This window comes from Ursus maritimus, unplaced genomic scaffold, assembly GCF_017311325.1.
Source record: "Ursus maritimus isolate PB19 unplaced genomic scaffold, ASM1731132v1 scaffold_3, whole genome shotgun sequence".
NCBI classification, from domain to species: Eukaryota; Metazoa; Chordata; class Mammalia; order Carnivora; family Ursidae; genus Ursus; species Ursus maritimus.
The window spans coordinates 29,307,122-29,334,217 of record NW_024425563.1 but is presented as its reverse complement, the minus strand read 5'-3'; the positions used below and the strand labels follow the sequence as shown (position 1 = coordinate 29,334,217).

Here is a 27,096-nt window from a genome sequence, read left to right as displayed (position 1 = left end):
GTATATTACCATCTCTATTTATCAGCCTATCATTCACTAAATTAGAGCTTCCTACTTACTGGTGTGCCTGGCTTATTGATTCCAATCCTCCTCATCAGGTTTGGTTTGGTTTGGTTTTCGGGGGGCTTTTTTGGTAGAACACGCACAAATAGAAAATCTGCTTCACTTTTACAGTGAAACTCCTAACTTCGGGTCTTCTGTTCAATTGTTTCCCATAATTACTACTCTAACTATTCTAACTTTTTGTTACAATTGAAATACGGTTTAAATTCCAGTTAAGCTTCCCCTCCCCAAATTGTGTAATATGTATGTGTGTGAGAGAGAGAGACAGAGTGTGTGTGTGTGTGTGTGTGTGTGTGTGTGTGTGTGTGTGTATGATTAGAATGGCTGGCTAGTGGGCAGGGATAAGGATCTGTACAAAATTCTATATCAGAGCAAAGAGTTTAGGTTTATTATTCTAAGTGAAATAGAAAGCCACAAGGAGTTTTGAACGGAGGAGTAACAGAAACTGATTTCTTTTCCAAAGTGCCACCATGGCTGTCCTATGGTGAATACTTACAAGGACCAGAGAAGAAGTAAAAAACAAAACAGAACAAAGCAACCATTAGGAGGCAACTGTAGCAGTCCAGATGGGAAGACACGTAGCTTGAACTCGAACAATAACAGCAGGGATGAAGAAAGTTTGGTAGATTCAGGAAAGATCACGAAGGAAGTGCTGACAGGACCTGCTGGGGTAGACATAAGACAAGGAAGAGCTTAGACAGCTGGGTGGACTTACTAAGAAAGAGGAAGCCAGGAGAGAAGCAGCGGCTCAGCGTCCTCCTGGCCATGGTCCATCTCCGTGCGTGCGATCTACAGGGAGACGTCGAGGAGCAGCCACGTACTCAAGGCCGGAGTTGCGAGGAGAGGTCAAGGCTGCGGACAAGTCGGAGAACTGTGAGAATAAAGGTGGTGTACAAAGCCCGACACTAGAGGACATCAGCAGGTGAGCCAGTACATAAAGGAGCAGCTGGGAACAGCTGGGGCGCTCCAGCATCTTCAGGCAAACAGAGGAGGCGGGACAGCAAGAAAATAGAAGAAACTCTCACTGAAGGATGAGAAATAGTAAGAGAGTTTTTATCAGTTTTACTAGCATCTGAACCAGCCGAAAAGAAATAAATCTATTTTACGTGCTTTCTCCTGCAAAAGCTAAGAATCAGGGCGAGGCATTGTGGTGATTTTGAAGATAGGTCCGTGAATTCTTTTATATTCCTTCCTCCAAAAAGTGGGGCTGACTTTTCCTCCCCTTGTGTGTGGGCTGCAATTAATGAATCACTTCTAATTAATTGAATCTGGCGACGCAATGCACTATCACTTCAAGATGAGGTTATAGAAAGCCTGCAGCTTTTCTCCCGGATGCTCTCTCTGGCTTGTTCTCACTTTCTCTTGGGTCACCAGCGCTGAGGCCAGCTGGGGGCTATGTGGTGAGGTGATCCATGACAAGAGGACCCGAGAGCCCCGATCCACAGCTGACATCAACTTGCCCGACGTGTGAGTGAACCAAGTAGATCCTTGATCCCCAGTCAAACTCCCAGAAGACTGCAGCCTCACCCCCTGTCTTTACAAGAGACCCTGAACCAGAGCCACCCCGCCAAGCAGCTCTCAGAAACTGTGAGAGAATCGTTGTCTGTTGTTTTAAGCCACCAAGTTTGGGGGTGATATGTGAAGAAGCAATAGGTAACTAATTCGTCAGTATATTGGAGACAACAAATGCTCTGTAACTACGTCTACTAAGGTTCCCCTTTAATATTATTGTTCCTTTACTCCTAAGGCAGAAAAAAATCAAACATGTTAAATGTGTTTGAGAGATAGAGAATTGACATCTTTTCTCCACAAAGAAGTGAGACCTAGTGGCATGGACTCTTGTTTGGCGAACATCTTCCATATTCAGCCATTTTGGTCAAAGAACTGCCTAACTCCATCAGTATTCCTGGTAATGAAACACAATCTCTAGAGGTTAGTGTCAACACACTATGAGTTTTGTGAAGTGTTCCCGAAAAGAATTACTTTAAAGCCTCCCAATCTCCTTGAAATTGGAAGGTCAAGACCAGGAGAACATACAAAGCGTAAGGAGAATGAAGAGTCGGTGAGATATAAACAGAAGCACAGAAGCCCAGGCTCTCCCTGCAACTGTCAGTGAGGACTTGGAAATGTATCCAGCCTTTTTTTTTTTTTTAAAGATCTTATTTATTTATTTGGGAGAGACAGAAAGAGAGAACACGCGTGCATACGAGCAGGGGGGGGGGCAGAAGGAGAAGCAGAAGGCAGACTTCCCACTGAGCAGGAAGCCTCACTCATGGGGGGCTTGATCCCAGGACCCTGGGATCGTGACCCGAGGGGAAGGCAGACGCTCACCCTACTGCGTCACCCAGGCGCCCTGTATCCAGCCTTTTGTGCCTCAATGTCTGTATCTCTAAAATGAAGTTCTGCCCACTTCACAGACGGATGAAAGGGTTAAATAAAATAACACGTGAAAAGCCCTTTTAATGACAAGGTGTTAGGTTGATCACACCAGCCATCCTGCCTACTCCCTCTGCTATTGGTGTATTGATGGGAATAGCTGGATAGAGGTCACTGGTTTGTTTGAGGATAGAATATATTTATACAGGTGACCCTGAATGTTCCTCTTTCCAACTGTTCATATGTTGTACGAGCTCAGCACATTTTACTCCGAAGCACACATTTCTACCTAAGTGTCCCCATATAGCCCTAAACACCTGATTCAGCTATTCTTCTGCTTTACTTTTCTAAGTGATTATTAGGAATTTGTTCCTTCTCCTCTTTGATAATTCTTGATATGAGCTATTTTATCTGTATTAAAGACACAGAAAATCTCAGGGAAGAGCTGTAGATTCCAAGTCAGGTTGGCTAGCAATTTTAGCACCGGGTTCCACTCTCATTTCTCTGAGCTGAAATCATTAAAAGGAACCATACTAATCATGGCAGTCAACTTTAAGCAGATAACCCTATTAAAGTTCATTTACAAATAAAACCCACTCTTCGAAAAATCCTTACAGATGAAATGTGTATAAACAAAATGTATATGCTTTTAGTTGAGTATTATGAGAACTGAAGCAGCATCAGACTTAATTTTTTCTTTCTTTCTTTCTTTTCTTTTCTGTTCTTTTAGCTTTTTCCTTTCCTGACATTTCGTATAAAGGAGAACAGCATTTGTAGGGGAACTGTTGGTCTCCAGGAGTGAAGGAATACAGCCATCCTAATGATAAGACTGATCTGCATAACTCGTCAAACGTGCAGAATTGGCATCTCTTCATGAAACATTTCAAATTAGAACATAAATTTCATCTATTTTTGTCTCTGTCATCTTAGAAGTTAATTTGTTTGTAGTCAATTCTTTTTAAGGGCCTTTATTTTAAGAATCACTTTTCTGAACTTTAGCAAATGTTTTGCAATGTGATCTGTGCTACAAACATATTTGCTCACAACTGTTGGCTTTGTCTCAATTGTTTGAGATGTAAAAATATTTTTAATATCAAATATTTTGAAAATACTGAAAAGCAGGGAAAATAAACACTACATTCTCACCACTAAGATGCAACAAATGTTAATGTTTTGACTTGTTTATTTCAGATATTTCTCTTACTTTTTATGATTATTAATATATTTTTAAATACTTTAAAACAGTACAACAGAACAAAGAGAACATTTTAAAACACAGTAAGACAAGGAGATGCTGGGTGGATTTTTAAGCCAGTAAATTGTACGTAGTGAGTCTTCTCTTTCTTGTATTAACTTATAAGCTGTAGGTCTGAATGAACTTCATACTTACTGCTTGACTAAGTCAAATATTATACATAATCCAAAGTTTCTCCAAACAGCAATGAAACTGGTCAAAACAAAACAAACAAAAAGGTGGACAGGATCAAGATGACCATTCTTCTTGGTTTAACAATACAATTTTTTAACGTTAAGGGGGAGAAAAGAGGGGCACCTGGGCGGCTCAGTCGGCCAAGTGTTGGCCCTTGGTTCAGGCCACGATCCTGGGATTGAGCCCCACGTGCGGTGAGGCCGCTTCTCCCTCTTCCTCCACCCCTCCGCCTGCCCTGCAGCTCTCTCCGTCTCTCTCAAATAAGCAATAATCCACCCTCCCCCAAAGTAAAGTTAAGGGGGTAAAAGGCCACATGCAAACCGTAGCCCCTCGGGAAGGTGGCCTCCTACAGTAGAAAGAGCAGAGTCTTACAGTCTGAGGTCACAGACAGGCCCACCGGCTAGCGGGGCTACAGAGTTCCCGCTAACCTCTCCACATTTCTGTTTCCTCCCCCTGAGAATCCGGGTACCAAATTCTGCATCATCATCGAGGGGAAGAAACAAACTTCGCGTAGGAACTGGAAAAGCAGCACAGCCACAGTGGGCGGCAGAGCGCCCTGGAGAGTGAGCCCCGGAAGCTCGCTCAGACGGTCCGCTGTGAGGTCACAGGTCCCGGGCTCCCTGCAGTGCCGCCTCTAGTCACCTCCCCACCAACAAGTCTTCCTCTTCTCATGACAAAATTAGATAGAATAGTAAAGCACTTGATCCGGTATTCTTGCATTTGTTTATTGTTTTAAGATTTTATTTAGTTGAGAGAGAGAGCATGAGGAGAGAGCACAAGCAAGGGGAAGGAGGGTGGGGGGGAGAAGGAGAAGCAGACTTCCCACTGGACGGGGAGCCCGCCTCAGCCTCAATGCCAGGACCCCCAGATCACCTCCCTACCGGAGGGCAGACCCTCAACCGACACGGAGACACCCAGGAGCCCTTCATTTGTTTATTTTAGCCAGATCTTTTTATTACCATTTACAAGTCAATCCTCTGTAAACTACGATTTTTTTTCTTCCTAATTTCCTCTTGAAATTGTTTCATAGTGCTTAATGAGTGCAGAGTTTCTGTTTGGGTTGATGAAAATGTTAGAAATAGATACTGGTCGTGGTGGCACAACACTGTGAATGTAATTTATGCCACTGACTTGTTAAAACTGCAATATTATATTAGACATATCTTACCACACCTTTTTCTTAAAGTTAAAAAAAATTAAATAGAGGGGCACCTGGCAGGCTTTGTCCATGGAGCATGTGACTCTTGATGTTGGGGTCGTGAATTTAAGCCCGACCTTGGGTGTAGAGATTATTTTTAAGAAATGAAGAATGAAGATAACAGGTGAAACATTCCAGATTCCAATTCCCTTCTTTCTTTTCCGCACACAAACCTTACCTACACTGTTCATTTATGTTTTAATAATTGTTCTATATATGTGAGTATGCGAATTAAATGAAGCCGAGATACCAGAATGTCTTTGGTGTGTTGTAGATGAAGGGATTCAAAGGCTGGGAGACAGGCATTTCCAATGTTTTTATCATATGTGACCCACTCACCCACCCAATAACTCTTCTCAAGGAAGTACCTGGAAAACACTACCTTTACCAATGCATTGAGAAATACACTGGTAAAGAGTGGTCCCACATCCTGAAAAGCTCAGGGTGCTTAAAGCCCATGATGATGTCGAGAGATGCTCCCTCTGAAATGGGCTCCCTGACTCTCAGCCTTACGGGACACCTGAGGTGACGATCAGAATGGTCAGCAGGACTTGAGCAGTAAGCAAACGAGTTTAACCCGCAGAGATCTTCGATAGCAGCTAATTGATTATGGTGTTCCTCGGAAAATATATTTGGACAGTCTACACTCTAAGAAAAAAAATATAATCTTTATTTCTTGTGAACAGTCTTGACTTTAATCAACTCAGGAGTCACGACTTGTCACACAAGCCCCATTTCTGAGCCTGATTGTAAATATGGGCTCTTTCAGTGAAGCAAGGGCCAGATCCCTTCAACGATGTGCCTGCCACACTACCCAAGAAGGTTGTGTAAATCTTTGAGTTGCCCAAAGGCACCTGCAGTCTTTTACAGTGTGAGTGTGTATGGCGGTAAGACAAGTACTTAGACTTCTCAGAGATTACTGGACTGGCTAGGAGCGAACACTAATTCAGGGAATTCTGCAAGCCAGCGTGGCCCAGTAGTCAGAATAAGGACATAAGAAGTCAGTGACCTACACTAAATGGAGTTAAGAAGCCAGATTCTTTATTACAATGCAGAGAAAGGAATACAAAATTGGAATCCATCTCACAGTGGACTCAGTGGGTCTATGAACTCACTTATGCTTAACTCTGTAGTTTCTGAATGCAAATCATACATTCAACAACAAGTATGCCCACTTCAGCTCTTTGGTCTATGGAGTAAGAACAGCAAGGCAGGAAGGATCCAATGAAAGGGGCTGGAATAACCTCTCCCTTCAAAAATAGAAAATCACTGATAATATTTCAGAAATTGGTGCCTCTATCAAATTTCAAAGATAGGGGATAGGTGTTTCTGTCCCCTCTTCCAATTAGTTCACCTATGTAGTCCATGCCAAGGACAGATGGATCTTGTAGAATGATTGTCATAAATGTAATCAGGTAGCATTGCCATTTGCACAGTTGTTCAAATAGTATGCCATCATCAGAGCTGGCAAATGCTTTTCCTCTAGACTAGTTAGTAATGATCAGAGAAGCAATTTGCTTTTATGTTCCAGGGACAGTACTATACATTCCCAGTATTAACCCTGTGCTTTGAACACTCTGTGGCTCTTGTGACAACCACGCGCTAGGGGCCTTGATCATCTCACCGTCCCACCAAACACCGTGTTGGCAGCATAATTCCAACTGACCCTGGAATGAAATGTGTGGGAATACTACTACACTGAGTGTGAATTTCTGCACATCATCCCCCACCTTGGCAGACATTACATCTTTTCCTCAGTGTCTTTGTTTTGTCCTTTCACCGGATTAAAAAAATCACGTCTCAATTTTTCCCTGAAGTGACTTCTCTTACAAGATGTGCTCATTTTTTTCTCGATTTTCTGACCGTTTCTTCTCTGTGTCTTTTTACTGGCTCGGTTTCTTCAGCACACGCACAACTAAAGCTCCATCTAGTCAGTGCCCATAATCTCTTTAACAAAATATGCTTTGTGTCAGGATTCACGGGGAAACAGGGAAATATTGGGAATATATTTCCCGGCTCTAGAGCTGTAGGAAGCAAAAGTAAACCCAGCAGGTGGCCAGAAATCGGGAAGTGATTGCTCCCTGGTGTGAGGCCACCAATGAGAAGCCAGACCACAGCTGCCACAGAAGTGAGGACTGAGCCTCGGAACTTCAGGAAAGTGGCCCTTAATGGAATGATCTACCCTCAAACCACATAAGAAGGAAATGCTGAGGAATGAGTTCCAGACTTTTTTCCTATGAAACATGGGACAACGAGGAACCAGAAGGCTGCTGAGTTGACAGAAGGGAATCCAGTTGTTTTCAAACATCTATCTCAAACCAGAGTTTTCCTTGAGAGACCTGTATTGTCCTGACTCTGTCATGATAATCTCAAACTTGAATCCAAAGCAAAATCTTCTTTACAACATTTCCGCTTTCTAGTTTTCTCTTCTGTCTCTGGGGCTGTATATTGTGAATCTCTCTGATTTATAAATCAGAGAGTCAAATTTTATTTCCTCTTCATAATCTGGGAGCCTCATTGTTTTCTACCTTCCAATGATTGGTTTCTTTCTTCCCAGCCCTGCTGCAACATGGTGCTTCAAGTTGTCATTACCCAGTTCCTTAGGTTGCCACATTCAGTCCTCTCTGCTTGCAAGTGTTTGCTTTGCACTCTCTTCTGCATGCTATGCAAATGTAGACTTCAAAACTACAGCCCTGCTGATAAAAACCCACGTGGGGCTCTCCATGGCCTCAGAATAAAGTCCAAAATTCATATGAGGCCCTCCGCTATCTGACCCTGTCCTACCTTCTCCAGTCAGAACGGGCTCCTTCCTGCTGGGAACACACACGCCGCTAATGCTCGTCTCTTCTGGCTTATTTATAATGACCCTAACCTGAAATATGCTTCTCATTTTTTTTCTCCTTAAAATCTGTCCCACCGTGAGCACAATTTTCCCATGATGTGCCAAAACGTCAGCCTGCTTTGATGTCTTGCTTTCTCTGCAATCCTATATCTGCACCACAGACTTTTGCATTTAGCCTTATACAAATTTTCAGTGTCGTTGATTCATTTCACACATTAATGAGCACCTTCAGCGGCCGGAAACTGTACCGGGCACGGGTTAACTAGTCCATATCCATTTGTCTGATCTCTCCAATTACACCGTGAGTCTCTGGAAGCAAGGATCATAGTTTATTTTTTTTTCTGATCTTCCCAGTGTCCAGCCCAACCTATTCTACATAGCAGATGTTCAGTGAATCTCACTAAATTGAATTGAATTGGTCTCAAACTTGGCAAGAGAAAGTAAGACGAATTCCAAGGAAAACTAGGAAAAGTAGAAGGGAATTAGGAACCATGATTAGAAATCTGATTGTCAGATTGATTCATAATGAACCGTAAGCAGAATAATAGCACATTATACCTTCATCACAGCAATTTTCTTCTCCAATTTTGTCAGAGCCCAGCTTTCCAGAGGGGAATAGATTTTTAAGCTATGCATGTGTGAAGAACTTAACAACACAAGCGCAGTTAAATTCTCACATACTTCATGCATAATATATAAAAGGTAATAGTCCAAGGCTTAGTTTTTAGTTCTGGAAAATACAATTTTTTCCCACTTTAACTGTTCTAGCTTCAGGGTCCTGCCCTTTGACAAGCATTTGAACAATGAATTAGAAAACAAAGGGAACTTTCTCCTGCGCCAGTAGGTAACAGATGCCTTCCATCTTCCTCACTAGAGCAATCGAAGATCATTATTTATTGGCCTACTTTGTTAAAACTTTTAAGAAGAGGAAAAAAGTATGTCCTGAGAGCCCAGTAGAGATGCCCTGGTAGGAGCAGAATGAAATCCCTGAGAAATGAATGAGACGCTGCATCTGATTGCCTCGCTCGCCGAACCATCGCGAGGCTCTGATGGATCAGCTGTAAGAGCAGGCTCGGCATTTGATGTGTTCAGCTCTGTTCAGGTGAGATCTCCTCACACTAAACAGGAGAAATTTAGTCAAGCCCTAATGATGTATTAACTACTAGACACTGAGATTAGGAAGTTGCTCAAATGGTTAATGACGAACTGATACCAGCAAAGCTCAGGCCAGCAAACCTCCCCTTCAAGTAGAAGCAAGGCAAGAGGGGACGAAAGCCCGGACAGGCAAGTAGGGACCTACCCTCGCCTCTACATGGTAAGAGTTTGAGACACATCATCCCCATGATCATTTAATTTTTTCTCCCTCCCTTTCCTTCTTGAGGCAACCACTGATCTGCTTTTGTCACTATCGATTAGTTTGAATTTTCTGGAGTTTTATATAAATGGAATCATGCAATGTGCATTATTTATTGTTTGACTTCTCTCACTCAGCATAATTCTTTCGATTTTTACCCATGTTGTTGTATACATCCATAGGTCATTTCCTGTTGTTGCTGAACTGCTTTCTCTAGGCGTAATTGCTTTGAGACGTATCCATGTAGTTGCGTGTGTCAATAGGCCATTCTTTTTTTTTTTTCTTATGGAGTAATATTCCATTATATGGATTTAATGTAATTTGTCCATTCACCTGTTCATGGACATTTGGCTTGTTTCTAGTTTGGGGCTATTCCTGATAAAGCCTCCAAAAGCATTCATGTATAAGACTTTGTACAGAAATATGCCTTGCTCTTTCTTTAGTAAATAAGTATCTAGGAGAGGAACAGCTGAATCGTAGGCTAGGTGTATGTTTAGCAATATAAGAAACTATCAAACGGTTTTCTAAAGTGATTGGGCCCTTTTTCCGTTTGCACCTGCGGTGTACGAGAGTTCCAGTCCCTTGACATCTTCATCAACACTTAGTATTGTCAAACTTTCTAATTTTAGCCTTTCTAGAAAGTGATACATTGTGATTTTAACTAACATTTTCCTAAGGAATAATGAGATTTAGCATTTTTTTCAAGTGCTTATTCTCCATATGCACATCCTCTTGGTGAATATTTTTACCCATTTTTAAATGGGATTTGTTTTCATAGTATAGAGTTATGAGAGTTTTTATAGATTCAGGATACAAGATCTTTATGAAATATATGTTTTGTAAATATTTTCTCCCAGTCAGTGCTTTGTCTTTTTATTCTGTTAATGGTGTCTTTCAATGAGCAGTGTTTTTAATTTTAATAAAATTCAATTTATTATTTTGTTATTTTATAGATTATGTGCTGGTATCATATCTAAGAAATCTTTGTCTATTCTGAGGTCATGAAGATTTCCTATGTTTCCTTCTAGAAATATTATTGTTTTAGTTCTACATTTAGGCCTGTGACTCATTTTGGATTACACCATTTTATCTTCATGTAATGGTCTCACACCTTTTTTTAGTGGTGCTATGAATGGAACAAATTTTGGGCTTTTATTTTGTTTTGTTGTTTTGGTTTTGTTTATGGATATCTAATTGGTCCAGTACTATTTGTTGAAGGGACTATCCTTTTGCCACTGAATTGCCTTTGCATCTTTGTCAGAAATCTGTTGCCCATATACGTAACGTTTATTTCTGGACTCTTCTGTTTCAGTTCTCTGTTTGTCTATCTTGACATCAGTGCCACACGATCGTGAGATCCAGTAGTATTAGCCCTCCAACTTTGCTCCTCTTTTTCAACTTTTTAAATATACTTTAGGTCTTTGCATTTTCATATATATTTTAGAATAAGCTTGCCAATTTCTACAAAAACACCTGCTGGGATTTTGATTGGAATTTGAACCCAAAGATCAATTTGGGATGAATTGTCATCTTTAGACTATTAGGCCTTCTGCTCCATGAGCATGCTCTAAAACTTCATTTACTTAGGTATCCTTTAAGTTCTCTCAGTCATATTTTATAATTTTCAATGCACATGTCTTGCACATCTTTCTTCCCAGCTACATCCTTAAGTTTAGTATTTTTAATGTAATTGTAAATTGTGCTGTTTAATTTCATTTTCTGATTGTTAGTTGCTAGTGTATAGAAAATAATTTATTTTTTCATATTGACTTTCTATTATTCATTTTTACCAAAAATCACTTACTAGTTCTAGTAGTGCTTTTGTAAATTCTATTGCATTTTCTACATAGACAATAATATGGTCTTCAAATAAAGACAGACTACATGTTTTTTTTTTTAATTTCTTTTGCTTCTCTTGTATGAGAAAAAGAAAGTCTTATATAATACCCATGTGGTAGCCCTTCCATTATCTTTCAACACTTCTTGTAGTATAGTCTGCTGGTGATGAATGCTTTTCAGCTTTGGTATGTCTGAACAATCTTTGTATTACCTTCATTGGAAAGCTATTTTCACCAGATAGAAAATTCTAACTTGACAATTTTTGGTCCCCTTGCCATCTTTCATGCATTGCTTTTTCCAGGAAGTTGGCTGTTACCTTGGTGCTTGTTCCTCTGTATGACAGGACTCTTCTGGCTGCTTTAAAGATTTCCTATGTATCACTGGTTGTGAGCAAAGTGATCATACTGTGCCTTGGTGTAGTTTTCTTCATGTTTTTGTGGTTGAAGTCCTTTTATGTTCCTGAACCTTTTACAATCAAGCTTGGAAAATTTTCTAACATTATTTCTCCTAGTCTTTCTTTTGCTCCTCTCACTTGAGGACTCTGGTTACATGTGTATTAGACCACTTGATGTCATAGCTCAGTGATGCTTTTTCACTGGTTCTAATTTATTTTTCTGTCTCAGGTTTCTTTCATATACTTTATATAGCTATGTCTTGAAACTTGTTAATCTTTTCTTCTGCAATGGCTTATTTGCTCTTAATTATATGCAGTGTATTTTTTATTTTTCATGTCATGCTTTGTCGTTTTTATCTCTAAATGTTTGATTTGATTGTTTTAAAAATATCTTTCCTATCTCCACTTAATTTTTTTAACACATAGAATACCACAATAATTACTCTTTTAATATCTTCATCTGCTAATGTATCTGTGCCAGTTCTGGATGTATTCCAAGTGATGTTTTTTCTCATTATGGTCATATTTTCTTGCTTTGTATGCATGACTGGTAATCTTTGATTGGATGTCAGACATTGTGAATTTTCCCTTGTTAGGGGTTGGTTATTTTTGTATTTCATGCAGTTATATTACATGGAAGGAGTCTTGCTTTTATTATTTGTTTGGGTGCCAGTAGAGCCATATATATTCTAGGGCTGTTATTCCTCACTACTGACGTGGGACTTTCTGTACTCCACGCGCTGACCTATGAATTATGGGGTTTCTAGCCTGGCTGGTGAGAATAGCATTATTTCCAGTCTGCTGTGGGAACTAGGTACCATTTGCTCCAATCCTTTTGAATGTGTTACTCAGTACTCTTCTGAATACTCAAAGGGAATATTTTACGTATCTGTCGAGCTCTTTATCCATGTATTTCTCTTCTCCATTACTCTCAAACTCAACTGCCTTGGTCTCCCTATATTCTGAGATTCATCTCTTCTAAATATTGAATCCAGGATCTACTTAGATTCTCTCTACTTTTACCATATTCTGGAAGTTCTCTCAAGGAAATAAGTTGGGGAAACCACAGGGCTCACTTCCTTCCTTACCAGCTTCTTAAAGATCACTCTCTTTATTGCCTAATGTTCAGTGTCTTAAAAAAAAATCACTGTTTCAAACTGTTGTTATTGTATATTTCAAGCTGAAAGATACATTTGACCTCTATTATTCCTTCTTGGCTGGAAATGGAAGTCCTATTTTTACATTCTTAATGTTGATAATAAACAGATTTTTAAAAAATTTTAACTCATAGAATTAAAAACAGGATGTACACCTTCTAAATTCTCAGACTAAAATGAAATTGAAAATAAATATATTTATAGGACCCTAGCTTGTCTTTGATACAATATCAAAGATAAATGAGTTCACACACAAAATAAATGAATATAACGTTTGAATATATACAAAAAAATCCTAAAGAAATAGGAATTAGCAGAATTCAGCAATATATTAAAATAACATGTCATGACCAAGAAATTGAGAATAATTTGAGAAATCTGATAAAATAGTAGCTCTCTTGTAAAGTAGTTAAGAGCATGGACTTTGAATTTAGACAAACCTGGTTAAAATCACACTTGGTGTGTAATTTTGGGTATGTTCCTTGAGATCTCTGACCCATAAGTACCTTTTCTTTATTCTAAAACTTACCTCATTGGTACTATGAGAAGAGTAAACGAAATACTGTATTGATGCACTCAACACACAAGTTTTGAATGCCACATATTTTTAAAGTTACTTTCTAGAATTGCATGAAAATTGCAAAATTAGTGGTAATCTGCTACAGTCCTTAACTCTCCACAGAGATTTTTTTCCAGTGATGTGAACTCAGCTTTTACTCTGTACATTCCCAGTTTAACAAATGTAGATTCAAAAGTTAAGGGGTTTGGGGTTAGGCATAAAAGTATTTTATAAATCTAAGACACTATTATATTATTAGACCACAAGTACAATCTGATAGTTCACTCAGACATTTATAAGACATGACTGAGCTCTGACTGCATTCTGCAGATCCAATCTATATCCACTTATAGCTAAATCAGTACTTAGCCCATGATACCCCAGTGTCTTCTATCCCAGCCAAGAACAGATGGACTCCTTTAGAGTAGTTTCTTATTGGGATCATTTTGGACAATAGCTTTTGATCCATTTAACTAACTCATAATTCACGCATGTATTAATTCATACACATAGTGAATAGATATGCACCGATACCCAAGAAACACAACCCAGCCCTACGCAAAGTGTTGAGTGGGATAAAAAATAGCATCTTTGTTCTCAAGAAAGACCAAACATACAAAGAGAAAATAATAATATAAATGAAAAATAGGCTCAAACTAGACATCACGACAACTAATAAATGCTGAGCTTGGAGGAGGAAGGTTTGCTGTGGCCGGAGCAGTCAGGAGAAGCTGCACATAGGAAGTGGCCGCTGAGCTGGGATTTAAAGGCTGAGTGTAGGGGAGCCTGCGTGACTCAGTCGGTTAAGGTTAAGCACCTGACTCTTGATTTCGGCTCAGGTCATGATCTCAGGGTCCTAGGTTCCTGGGATGGAGCCCCACGTGGGCTCCACGCTAAGCAGGGATTCTTCTTAAAGATTTTCTTTCCCCCTCTCCCTTTGCCCTTCCCCTGCTTGTGTTCTCTGTCTCTCTCTCTCTCTGAAATAAATAAATAAATCTCTAAAAAAATAAAATAAAAAAGGCTGAGTGCAAGGTGAGCCTGTGGATATGAAGGTATGTCAGAGGAGCACCATGATGTGAGCAAAATCAAGGGGGCCCAAGATGCATTCCCCAATGTTAGAGGCAATGAGTAGACCGTGGTTGGCCCATGTGGCTGGCATATACTAACTTGTGGCAAAGTACGAGGGGATAGGTCTGGAAAAATAAGTTCAAGTGGGAGATTTTATTCTGCAAGCATTGAGGAATGTGGTAGAGTTTGTTCACTGACACCTATAACTACTTCCCCTCCTTTTATGGTCATAGAACTTTCTGATTCAACTGGATACATGGGTTTCTGGAACAAAGACTCTCCCCTCTCCCCCTTAGAGCTGTGAGATGTGAATGGACCCAATGTGTGTTTCTGGGTATGCCCGTAAAGGGAAGAAGCGTGTTTCCTCCCATTCCACTCTCTCCTTTCTTCAGCCTGCGTGTGCAAGTGGAGTGTGCCATGTGGGACCACGTGAGCCAGGGAAATGCCTTAGCACAGCGGAGCAGCAGGAGAGAAGGGCCTGGCTCCTTGGAGATACTGACCGACGACGTTGAGGAGGATTCGGCTTTTCTACCTAAGGCAGCAGCAGAGCTTTACCGCAGGCTGAGGGGGATCCCGTGTCACAAAGGCAGGAGGTAGAGGGGCGCCTGGTGGCTCTGTCATTAAGCCTCTGCCTTCGGCTCAGGGCGTGATCCCAGAGTGCTGGGATCCAGCCCCGCATGGGGCTCCCTGCTCCGCTGGAAGCCTGCTTCTTCCTCTCCCACTCCCCCTGCTTGTGTTCCCTCTCTTGCTGGCTGTCTCTCTCTCTGTCAAATAAATAAATAAAATCTTTTTTAAAAAGGGGGGGAGAGGTAGAGCATTGCCCCTTATGAGTGAAAAGCACCTCCTCAGTCTCTCTGAGTCCCTCTTCTTCATTTGTAAAATGGGGATCACGATGCCTACAGATTGCAAAAAAGTTGTAGGGAGCCCAGAAAGTCTGTGTAATACACCTAGCACCCTGGGGCCTGGCCCCTGGTAGGCACCCATGAACGCGCGAGATGAAGAATGATTGCAATGACGTGTTCTAAGGGAGAATAAAGGAGTTTTCAGGATGGTGTAACAGACCCTCCCATACATGCTTCTAAGAGATGCTTGGAGGTGAGGAAATAAGAACTCAGTTAATAGGAAAGATGAATCTGCTTGTAAATCACAGGAGGATAATAAGAAGTGGGGTTGGATAAGCAACATAGCGCTTGGCAGTATTTTTTTTAAAGGGGCGGCTCCTTTTGCCACGGAAGATTCAGTGGTATATTCATTTCTCTTTTCTTTACCTCACTTGACTCGTTCACAAGAGTGGGAGTTCAGACAAAAGGAAGCTCTCGGAGCATCCTGCTTAAGATTCTCCTCATATTAGATTTGGTTCTCAGCCCATTTTCTGTCAGGCTTCCTGAGATCAGAAAGCAATGCATACAAATTCTCAGGCTCGACAGCGAACTCTCTGGTCTCCAGACTGGAATTTACAGCTGCCTGTAGACATCTCCATCTGCATGTCCTGCGGGCATGTCCAACTCAGTCTGTCCCAAACCAAATTAATTACCCTCCCACACACCCGCTCCCCCTCCAGTCTTCTATCTAGGTTAATGCCATTGCCAATTTACCAGCCACAAAATCTAGAAATTTCGGGTCTTTAACTTCTCATTCCACAATCTGCTGCCAATTTTTGTGGATTCACCCTGTTGTAAACTGTTGCATGCATTCCATTTTTTTTTTTTTTTTACTTCCATTGTCCGGGTGAGGATCCTTCTCTCTCCAGGACCACAGCAACAGCAATCTAGCCAGCCCCCCTCCAGAGTCTGGAGTGTTCTAGAATTCCAGAGTGGCCAGTACATAAACACAGGTAAAGAATGCCCGCCCCATGGGGTTGCATAATAACTGCACCTGTCTCACTGCCGTCAGTTTCTCGTGGTTAAGTTTCTGAAACGCAAATCACTTCTTCTGAAAATACTTCAATGACTCCCCATTTAGCTTATGAAATGAAGTCCCCAAACCTAAATTTCACCCATTTCCTTTCCCAGGGTAGCTCTTCAAGCATCCTGTGCTCTGTCTAACCACATCAAAGGACAAGCTCTGCCCCCCAAATAATACATACTTTCTAACTTCAGTCATGGAATGTTCTCCATGGGTTAGCTAAACACTGCTCTTCCTTCCTGACTCAGCTGGAAGGCCGCCTTTTTGGTGTAGATGCCTTACTTCCCCTCTTCTCAGTCTCCTCTTCCTCACCACGACCCCACTCCCTGTGTCTTCTCCTGTGAATTTTGTCTGTGACCAGCGCAAGGGTCTCGCAACCAGATTTCACAGTGCTTGAGAACAGACACCGTCTCCTAGGGTCATTTCTGAATCTCCAGGGCACTCTGAACGGACTCTTAACTGGCCTGCAAATAATCTTAAGTTTTTACTTCAAAAATGTGGTGATTTTTAGGAAAGAAAGCTTTTGAAAACTCCCAAAGAAATACTTGGCAATTTTGTTTGCAGCATACCCAGTGAACTCCCTCAGCGCTCCCATAATCAATACACTTTCTAAAGTCTCTTGCGGTTTTATTTAATTTTTTATAATTTTATGATTTTTTAAAATATCTGTTATTTATTTGACAGCGAGAGAGAGGGAGAGAGCACAGACAGGAGGAGCAGCAGGCAGAGGGAGAAGCAGGCTCCCCACTGAGCAGGGAACCCGACATAGGGCTGGATCCCACGACCCTGGGATCATGATCTGAGCCGAAGGCAGTTGCCTAACCACCTAACCGACTGAGTGACCCAGGCGCCGCTCTCTTGCAGTTTTATGATTCCAGGCGCAGGGCGCGCGAGAGGCCTGTGTGGACCGCGGCGGGAAAGGCCGTCGGTTCCCGTTAAGCCAGTGCCGGCTCTGGTAGGTGGCGGCCTGAATCTATGCTGGCTGACCTAGAGTACCGAACCAGGCGCTAGAGCAAAATGTCTGAAGTCTAAAAATGTAGAAATTGACTTTTATTCATAATGTGAGGATTTTTTAAACTGCGGTCCATACATGTTTGTTCTTTCTGTGCCTGAGACACGTCAACAAATAACGCAGGCCGCCAAGGGGCGCCGGGGTGGCTGCCTTCAGCTCCCATCGTGATCTCCGGGATCCTGATCTCCGGGGTCCTGGGATCAAGCCCTGCTCAGCGGGGAGCCTGTTTCTCCCCCTCCCTCTGCCTGCCGCTCCCCCTGCTTGTGTTCGCTCACTCTCTGTCAAATAAGTAAATAAAATCTAAAAAAAAAAAAAAAAAGAAGCAGGCATTTGGAGAATTTGACCATTTTCCAAATAATTCAAATACTACTCATGGCTGTCTCAATTTTAGGTGAAGTTATGGGGAAGTGGGTGTTGAGGAAATTATAAAAAGGGATGCTTTTGGTTCTGATTGAGGAAAGGATTTACTCAGTTTTCAATTCAATCTATGGAAGAGATAAAATCTGGCAGTTGATTTCAAATATTGCATTTTTTAGACTCATTTTCTTTTTTTTTTAAAGATTTTATTTATTTATTCGACAGAGATAGAGACAGCCAGCGAGAGAGGGAACACAAGCAGGGGGAGTGGGAGAGGAAGAAGCAGGCTCCCAGTGGAGGAGCCTGACATGGGGCTCGATCCCAGGACTCTGGGATCACACCCTGAGCCGAAGGCAGACGCTTAACGACTGAGCCACCCAGGCGCCCCTCGACTCATTTTCTTCTAAAAATTACTTTAAGAGACTGGGATGTGAAAACATTGAGAAGATAAACTAGCATGAATGTGCATATTTTTATAGTATAGCAAATAGCCGCATTATTTATCATTCAGCTCAAAAACAAACCTGAAAAGTAAATGGGCATCTTTTCGTCTTTTCTCACTGAGGATACATCCTCTTACAGATTAGTTCCAGAGTTTGGAAATCATTATTGTTACTTTACTCGGTCATTTCTTCCCCTTGCTAATCCTGTTGAGTGGTAAAAGTGCTTATAATGTATAAAAATTGGACACAAATTATTACTCTCTAGAAAATATTTATTGACACATTTTAATTTTCTTTCCATTTTCTGAGAAATAAAAGTAATACACAAAATACAGTAAAATGCACTCTCCCCATTTCAAATAAATATATTTTACTCTTGTAAAAAATTTAATAATCTGTGTAATTCACCACAGTATCTTAATCAGTGAAATAGAGCGAAGACTATCTCTGGTTAAATTGTCACTTATTTTAATGATTCTCATGGCATTTTGTTGGAGAAAAGGAACACTATTCTCTGTAGAATTATATTCAGACTTGCGGACTATTGCTCTTGTTTGGAGAAGACAAAGGTAAGCTCATTTTAAAAAGTGTTGAGTGTCAAAAAGAGCCTTAGTTTAGGAGAAAGGTAGCATCCAAGATTTTGCTGAATGAACTACATTATGTGTAAGCTTTCTTGTTAATACTTCCTAGAGACCTGACTGCGTTCTGAATTATAATGATTCCTATGCATCACACAGGCAATTTTTCAAAATTAGTGGTTAAGTATTTAAATTAACAGTTATGTACGTAATATAAGCCCAAGATGGAATTTTAAAGCTCTATTAACAGGAAAGGTTAAAAATAATGGTGCTATACAGGACAAATTTATCCTTTTCACTCACAATTGTTATTCATAACATTATAAGAACTGAAATCTACTGAATTATACAGACTCAACACAGACTGTTATATACACATAGATCCCTGATCAGTTTAAGACAATGTGTTAAACTTGCTCTTGTAAGTAATAAGAATATTTTAGTAACCAGAAAAAAATCACATTTAGGTAGTCACCAGTCTTCAGAGTTTTCTTATGTATAATCTACCCACTCTCAAAAGAATATGTCACCAAGGAACACAGTTCATTAATAGTGCCTAATGTCCTGTGTTCGGAGTTCATTGGTACGTGACACACTAGCAAGCTGATGGAAGGAGATCAAACTTTACTGCGGCTCCAAACCCACCGTAGCAGAACGTGTTTGCATGGATTCAGAGACGCTGGTCAGACTATGCCAAAGCATAAGCCTCAAAGCATAATCATGTTCAGTAAAAATCTTATACAGGCTATAAAGTGGGTATTAGATCTGTCCTCCGCATTATAAAGGGCATCGACCCTTGTCCAGGTGGTGACTTATAAAATGGAACTTTTCCCTCTTTATTTTCAAGGGCAGAAAATTATATGCTTAGTCATTCCTTTATGGCAACATTTTTATTTCTACCCATTTCTGAAACAGATAAGTGTGTGCTCAAAAATTCACAAGTCCAATAAAATAAATTTGTGGTTTCCTCCTTTGACATTCTCTATAATTCCTCCATCTCAAAGTGTGTAGTAAAGCTGTTTGCCATAGACGTGTGTTCAAAGATCCTCGAGAGGCTTGGTTTCAACAGTTCTACTGAGTGACATGACAGGTGCTGCGTCGTGTCATTCTTCAGGGACATCATTTGGTCTGTCCCAGGCTCCCTTCTATCATAATAGAGAGCCCAGAGCAGAGTAATGGTGAGAATCATGGCCAAGATTTGTGTCACTCCAATGGAGATTCCCAGAAACCTTAGCACCTGCAGTTGTTTGGTTCCTCTCAAGAAGGAATACATTTTCTTCCCACAACCCTGGAAAAGAAATAACACAGTATTACTTTGGAGGTGTTACAGAAGGTCAAAATAATGAAAACAAACAATCCATATCAGTTAATGGAACCAAACGATTTGAATCATAAAAGTTGAACACAGTGACTCTCAGCCAGGAACGCCCATGAGGAACTAGAGGGCAGATGGAGGTGAACCCTTTTTGAAAAGCCTGCCCAGGTGATTCTGATGAGCTTTCTCCTTCTTCTGTCTTCCTCACAACCGGAAATTGAGAGCCACTGGCATAAAACACAACTAGAGCAGGGGTTGGTAAACTTTTTTTGTAAAGGGCCAGACAGTCCATCTTTTAGGCTTTGCTGGCCATATGGTCTCAATGGCAACTGCTCATCTCTGCCGTTGTAACCAGAAAGCTGCCATAGACAGACTGATCCAAATTTTCAAAAATAATGTTTCCTTATTTATTATTTGTATTCACTGTGAGATGATAGCTCATTTGGTCAGAGATTTTTCCCCAAGGACCAGGAATGTTTGCCCAGTCTACTGCTGAAATATGCTGGTGGGTGGAAGTCCATCTCTTCCCTTTCCCCAACCCCACATACACACACTTCTGCCCACTGTCTGTAGAAGAAATACACATGGGGGGTTTCTGCCATGACATCAAGTTCTAGTTCCACCAGGTAAGCATTTGAAAGAATCTTTAGCTCCCCTACATGCTAAAGACACCTGACTTTGAATGAAAAGTTAGGTTTTTGTTAGTTTAGTTTTAAGTATAAAAAGCTAAGGAGTGCCTGTGATAGAAGAGAATTCTGAAAGAAGGGGGGGGAGAAGAAAGGAAGAAAAACTATAACCAAGGATCATGGGAGGAGTGGGGCAAAGGGGGGGAGAGAGAATGTGACTAACAGTTGTCGTAAGTCACTTCTCCAGTGAACAAAGCCTGGAGAACATTCCATGTCTCCATTGAATCCACAACAAAGAAATGATAATTCACTCTTCTAAAGGAAAGCTAATTCTAAATGAAGGTGAAAATCTAGGAAAGAATTTTATAATAATAAATTTCAAGAACTTAGAAGATTTTGAGATTTTACTCTATTTGGAAGCAAACAAATTAGCCTGTCACAGTTGCATGGACTTCTGGCAGAAGACAGAGACCAGACGTTATTACTCATAGCAACAGCAATGGCCAGAGTACGAGCCAGCTCCTCGAGATCCAAGGGCAACACGGAGACAGCGGATCATGCCTGCGGATACAGTGGGTTGCATTATGGAAGAGAAACCTCAAGTTTAGGGAACCCTAATCTTTCATAATGGACAGTAAACATACTTGTCTTTGCTTTGGAGAAAGACATTATCTTATTATACTGGACAGTAAATAAACCCATCCTTTCCTCTGGAGGGAGACACTAGCTCTACCTTCAAGGCTGTTTTCTGTGCAAAAACCCTTGAAAAGAGGGGCACCTGAGTGGCTCAGTCAGTTAAGCGTCTCACTCTTGATTTTGGCTCAGGTCATGATCTCAGGGTCATGAGATCAAGATCCCTCTCTGACTCCAAGTTCAGCATGTCCCTCTCCCTCTGCTCCTCCTCCCCCTCGTTCTCTCTCTCTCAAATAAATAAATAAATAAAATCTTTAACAATAAAAAAAAAAAAGCCTTGAAAAGATAGTCCAAAACAAAAGCATCCAGTGCTTCCACTCACAGGGCATGCAGAAATGCAAGAGACCCATGGAAAATGAACTCCCAACAAGAAGAACTTGACTTTTCAACACTTTTCTTCTGAGTTTTTGGTAACAGTGACTCGGTCTGCTTACCCTATTGAGGCAGCTACTTGAATAAAAGGAAATCGATAATTACTTAGGAAATTGCTTCCTTGTTTTCTTCTCCAGATTCCACAAAGAACTCAACTAAATCAAGGAAAGCAAGACTACCGAATCACTTGTTAATATGTGTGTTATATTGGAGGAGAAGAATGAATAATGAATAATACATAATTCTTAGATTTTCAAAGATACTGATCAGTAACTTTACTCCAGTAAGTCATTATTCTCAAGAAACAAAAAATCATGTAAAACTAATCATAGATATATTTAAGAGCTTTTTCTGGTCAACCACGTAATGCTAATTAACAGCAAAAGATTAGCAAAATGTCATTGATTTCACCAAAAGCAAAATTAAAATATTTAAAATGTAATACTAATTAACACTGGTTTAATAAAATCACTTCTCTGGCCATCTGGCTTTTTTAGTACACACACAAATATGCACGTACATGCGTGCATACACATACACGCACACACATATTTTGTGTGTCACAAGGAAAATTCACCGAAGTTCAGATCCTTTTCAAAGAGTTTCACTCAGCTAGTCCATCAGAGCCAACTCACTCTTATGTTTATGTGTAATTCTAACAAGCATCCTTGCATGACACAGGATAGAATAATAGTTAAACCACAGAGCCAGAATTCTGAATTTTAAATCCCTGCTCTCCTACTTATAAGCTATGTGACTTTGGGCAAGTTACTCTCTCTGTGCTTCAGTTTTCCCATCTGAAAAAGATAATAATAGTGCCTACCTACCTGGGATATTGGGAAAATTAAATGAATAAGCACACTTAATACTTAAAGTGGGGTCTAGTACATGGTAAGAGTCCAATGGGTGTCAGTTCTGATCTGATGTGCTGGCCACTGGGCATTGACGCGACAGCCCTTGCTCATAAGAGCCACGGTGGCTGATGTGTGCTTCAGGATAGTGAAGTAACAATCTAAAAGGATTATTTGCTACTGAGACATTGATCACTAGCCTTCTCACGAAGCAGAGAGGTATTTAATATAGTTTGGAAAGGGTCACATTCAAGACAGTGAAATTTAAAAGGTTTAGCTCCAAACATTTGGAAAATTAATCTATATGGATACATTATTTCACCTCATTGCCGGTACCAGATCACCACATCCATCTTTAGAAAAAAGAAATTGATGTAAAATGGCTGTAGATTATGTTTAGTTAATTCCTTACTGATATTCTCAGTACTAAGAATAAAAATGGATGTTTAATAAGTAAATAAATGATCAGTTAGAATGGACATATCAATAATCTGGCAATAATAAAATGAACTTCCGAATTAAATGTAAACCATTCAAGAAATACAAATAGTGATGTTTCAATCCTATGAAATGCTTTAAGTCAATTATCATTTGATTTTTACCTTTTCAGTAGTCACTGCTACTTAAATTTTACCTAGACAGTTCTTCTTCTTCTTTTGTGATACCATATTATGAATGAGGCAGTGTATTCATGATATATAATTCTTCTTATTGGCATAGATCTCCTACCCCTTTTGACTAATTCATTCTAACTTAAAAACATACAGGAAAGGTAATGTTTCTTTTTCAAATCTGTGAGTAAATTCAAGCAGAGACTGATAACTAAACTACAGTCTATAGTGTTTCGTATTTTGGCTTTGGGGAAAGTCAGTTCTAATTATATTTTAAACAACCACATTTATAAAGAAAGGTATAGTAAATTATACCATCCAGGATGGTTTGGGGGATGGGATATACTCACTGACTGTTCTAGAGTGGGAGGGGACTTTGGAAATTAATGAGTTCAACTTTTTAACCTTTAAAAATAAGGCTAAAAAGCACTTCCAGGACATCAGCAAAACTGGCAGAGACAGGACCTCTAATAACCAAAGCTTGTAGCAATCTGAGGAGCATGAATCCAGAAAAGTACCTAAGTCTCCGTCAGAACAGCGCTCTCTGCCACATTTTAATTACCCCTCTCCCATCCCCTCTCCCCAGCTCTGCAGTAGCCTAGAAAATCCCATACAGCCCATAATTACGGTGAAAACCAGTGGCCTGGAAGCCAGAGGCAACAGAATAGGATTGGAGCTCCTTCAAAGCCCCATTCTCAGAGAATCTTCATTATTTGTCCTATCTCGGGGTGCCCTGGAAGACCTCATTTGCAAGGCTGTTTTTCTTTGAACCTGAATTGGACCTCCACCAGCCCAACAGCCTTTTCCCTGAGGGTGTTTGTCAAAAGCAACCAGAGGAACACTGAGGTTGCCTGAGGCAGTGCATAATAATTGCACACAATGAGCTAGTCAAAAAGCTTAAAAAGAAAATCTGGGGGAATGAGAAGTCCACAGGGGCCTTGGCAGAGCTCTGGGATACTTGTGGGGTCTGCCCAGGGCTGGGTACATGCTAGGGAAAGACCCAGGAAGGCACTAAGCGCTTACCTCTGGGTGACTTTGAGGCTCTGTGCCCCCTTGACAGAGACTGCGAGGCTTACTGGTTCCAGGCATCTTAAGGAAATCTCTGTTCATTCATTAACTGACCCCTAAGTTAACTGAGCAGACTTCAGTGGCCACACGTGACAAAGAACACAGAGTTTACAGAATCCGTTCAGGAAAGTTATTAAGGAACAAGCAAGCAATAACCACAGCAAACTTTGGGGAGGGAGGAGAATCTGATTTCCAGGGCTGCCACACTGTATTATTTAAAATGTCTGGTTCTCAACAACAATAACAAAAGTTACAAGATGTGCAAAGAAACAAGAAAGGATGGCTCATAAACACACAAGAAGAGCCTTCAAGGAAAATGCACTTCTAATGAAAGGATTTCCCTGCCTCACTAGACAATCCTGTCCACACTTGAAAACACGAATTCTTCAACTTTTCCTTATTGGAACGTGTCTTCTTAATAAGATGTGTTGGTCCGGGTTCTGCTTTCAGGTGATCTCTTTTCCATAAGGCGGAGAGCGTATCTGAAACCATGAACTATTCTCTTCTCCTAACTAAATATTCCTAATTCCCTCAACTTTTCTAAATATATACACTGCATCAGCCTACTGAGCTCTTTCTGGATTGTGCTGATTTGGTCAATGTTTCTCTGAAAATAACACTGATTTTTAACTTAAAAAAACTAGAAAATGCAGTAAAATATTAAGACAACCAGGGCTGTTCTGAAGGTTTGGATTCCGGCCAAAAAGCTTTTCAGGTTCCCTGGAAGTGTGGACATGCGGTTGTAGCCTGTGACACATAGTCAGGACCTGGCCTCCTTCCGGATCTCGGGAATGATCCCTAAAGTTTATCTCTGCGTTGAGATGGGCAAGGGTTGTTTATTCAAAGCAAAGATCTTAGAATCTTTGTTTTTTATAACAATATGTCAGCCCTATCACTACCTCATTTCGTTTACAAAGTACATAGATAACCCCTCAAACAAGACAGAGTTTTAGGACTTCGGTTTGTCATTAGAATTCATTAAATACAGGGGCGCCTGGGTGGCTCAGTCAGTTAGTGGCTGGCTACCTACCTTAGGCTCGGGTCATGAGCCCAGGGTCCTGGGATGGAGCCCTGCGCAGTGGGGAGCCTGCTTCTCCCTCTCCCTTTGCCCCTCCCCCTGCTCCCGCTCTCTCTCACTCCCGCTTTCTCTCTCTCAAATAGATAAATAAAATCTTAAAAAAAAATGAATTCATTAAATACAAATCTTTCTATACTGCACATAATTTAATATTTTTTGATGCTGACCCAGAAGGCATTGTAGCAACTTGTAACATATCAAGCATCATGCCGAATATCGGTGAATCATTTACACCATTACTTAAAGTTAGGGATTAAGTTTCCAACAGAACATTCCTCTTCTTGAGGGTACTATTTTCCCAGATTCCTGTGTAAGCACTGTATAGAAGCCCTGTCCTCCTCAGCCACTCTCAACTCTTCACAGAAACAGCTCCCGGGCTGAGGGTTCATTCCACAGCATCCTCATTGAAGGAATTCAATCTGAACACAAGTTGGGAGCTTATTTTCAGACAGTCAGATAATCATGCATGAGGTTTACACTTTCCAGCGAAACTTGGAAACTTTTGTTGAAAAACAAGACACCAGGTCTAGAGAAAAAAATACAGATGTGTCTCTATCTACCCTATTGTACTATTCATAGAGACTCGGTTGCATAAACAAACATTTCTGTTGAGTGAGTCAAAGAGGAAACAGAAATGTTAAAGTTCAAAACTGCATTCCATTTCACAATGGGGGTTTTATGCAGAAGTGGAAAGAACTGAATTATACTTATTTGCTTTCTCAAAATAAAGTACTCTAAGTTGATTTATCTTGAATATTTTTCTTCCTAAATAAAGCTATGTTAGTCCTACATTAATAACTTCAGAAAATTCAAAGGTCTGAATAAGCATAATGGCTAACCTAGTTTACTCACTGAAATATTAAAATTCTGGTCAACTATTAACTGTAAATAATAACTACTTTTTTATCAGAGAAAAAAATCACTAATCCCTACATTTCCTAGAATCTATTGGAAGGCATGTCAGGATTCCTCATTTCACTTGAGGAAATGATATACTTGAACTTATGCTCTGATCTATCTCCAAAATGATTTTCTAACATTGGAAGAACCCGTCGGCTTTTCAGTATTCAATATTCACAGACCACATAAAAAAATTAGGCAGACTTCTAATCAGCTTATGAAGATAAAGTATAAATAAAACCTAGGTGCCAATACACGCCAGTATTCATATTTTTCTAATGGATGTTTGGTAATAAACATGACTCTCAAGTTTGAAATGACTGTGTTAATTATCAGGTACAGATATATCATCTTCAGCCTTATTTCTTCTAAAATAAAAAAACCTGAATGCAGTTAATGGGTCCATGAGCTTTACACAGGTTGCATCAAATGTTCTCCACCGATAATCATAAATGCTGCCAGGAAAGAAATGTTTCTTTTAAAAAAACATTAAATAGCAAGTAATAAAATTCACTATAGGACTTTTTGTTCTCTTAAGACTAAGGCTAACCAAACCCATGCATAGGAAATTCAGTAGAAAAAGTCTTCCTATTTCTTTTTTAAAAGATTTTATATTTATTTATTTATTCATTCATTCATTCATTCATTTTTGAGAGAAAGAGACAGCAGAGAGAGAGCAAGAGCAGTGGGGAGGGGCAAAGAGAGAGCGAGAAGCAGATGACGGGCTCGACCCCAGGACCCTGAGATCGTGACCTGAGCCGAAGGCAGACACTTAACTGATAAGCCACCCAGGTGCCCCAAGTCTTCCTATTTCCTAATGACAGTCCCTTATATCTTGTTTAATTCTCACAATATCCCCATCGGAGAGACAGAATCACCAATTTAAAAGACTGCATCTACGGAACATCTTTCATTTTTCAAAAAGATGTGGTTGTAAAGAGACTCTAGAGTCAGAAAACGCAGCCAGTGCTGCTCTGGTGTGTGGGGCGAGCTCCAGCAGTGGGCGCT

The 27,096-nt window shown here is 40.4% G+C and overlaps 1 protein-coding gene across 6 annotated transcripts in view; it reads right to left on the bottom strand.

The window, feature by feature from the left end:
- Positions 1-19,449: 19,449 nt before the first annotated feature.
- The window catches only part of TSPAN12 (tetraspanin 12), a 60,788-nt gene continuing 53,141 nt past the window's right edge, over positions 19,450-27,096 (bottom strand). For all 6 annotated transcript variants that reach the window (XM_040644067.1, XM_040644069.1, XM_008705804.2 and 3 more), the window contains one exon: positions 19,450-19,862. In XM_040644067.1, the coding sequence (XP_040500001.1) occupies positions 19,557-19,862 (306 nt within the window). In that variant the 3' untranslated portion in view covers positions 19,450-19,556. The remainder of the gene's footprint in view (positions 19,863-27,096) is intronic.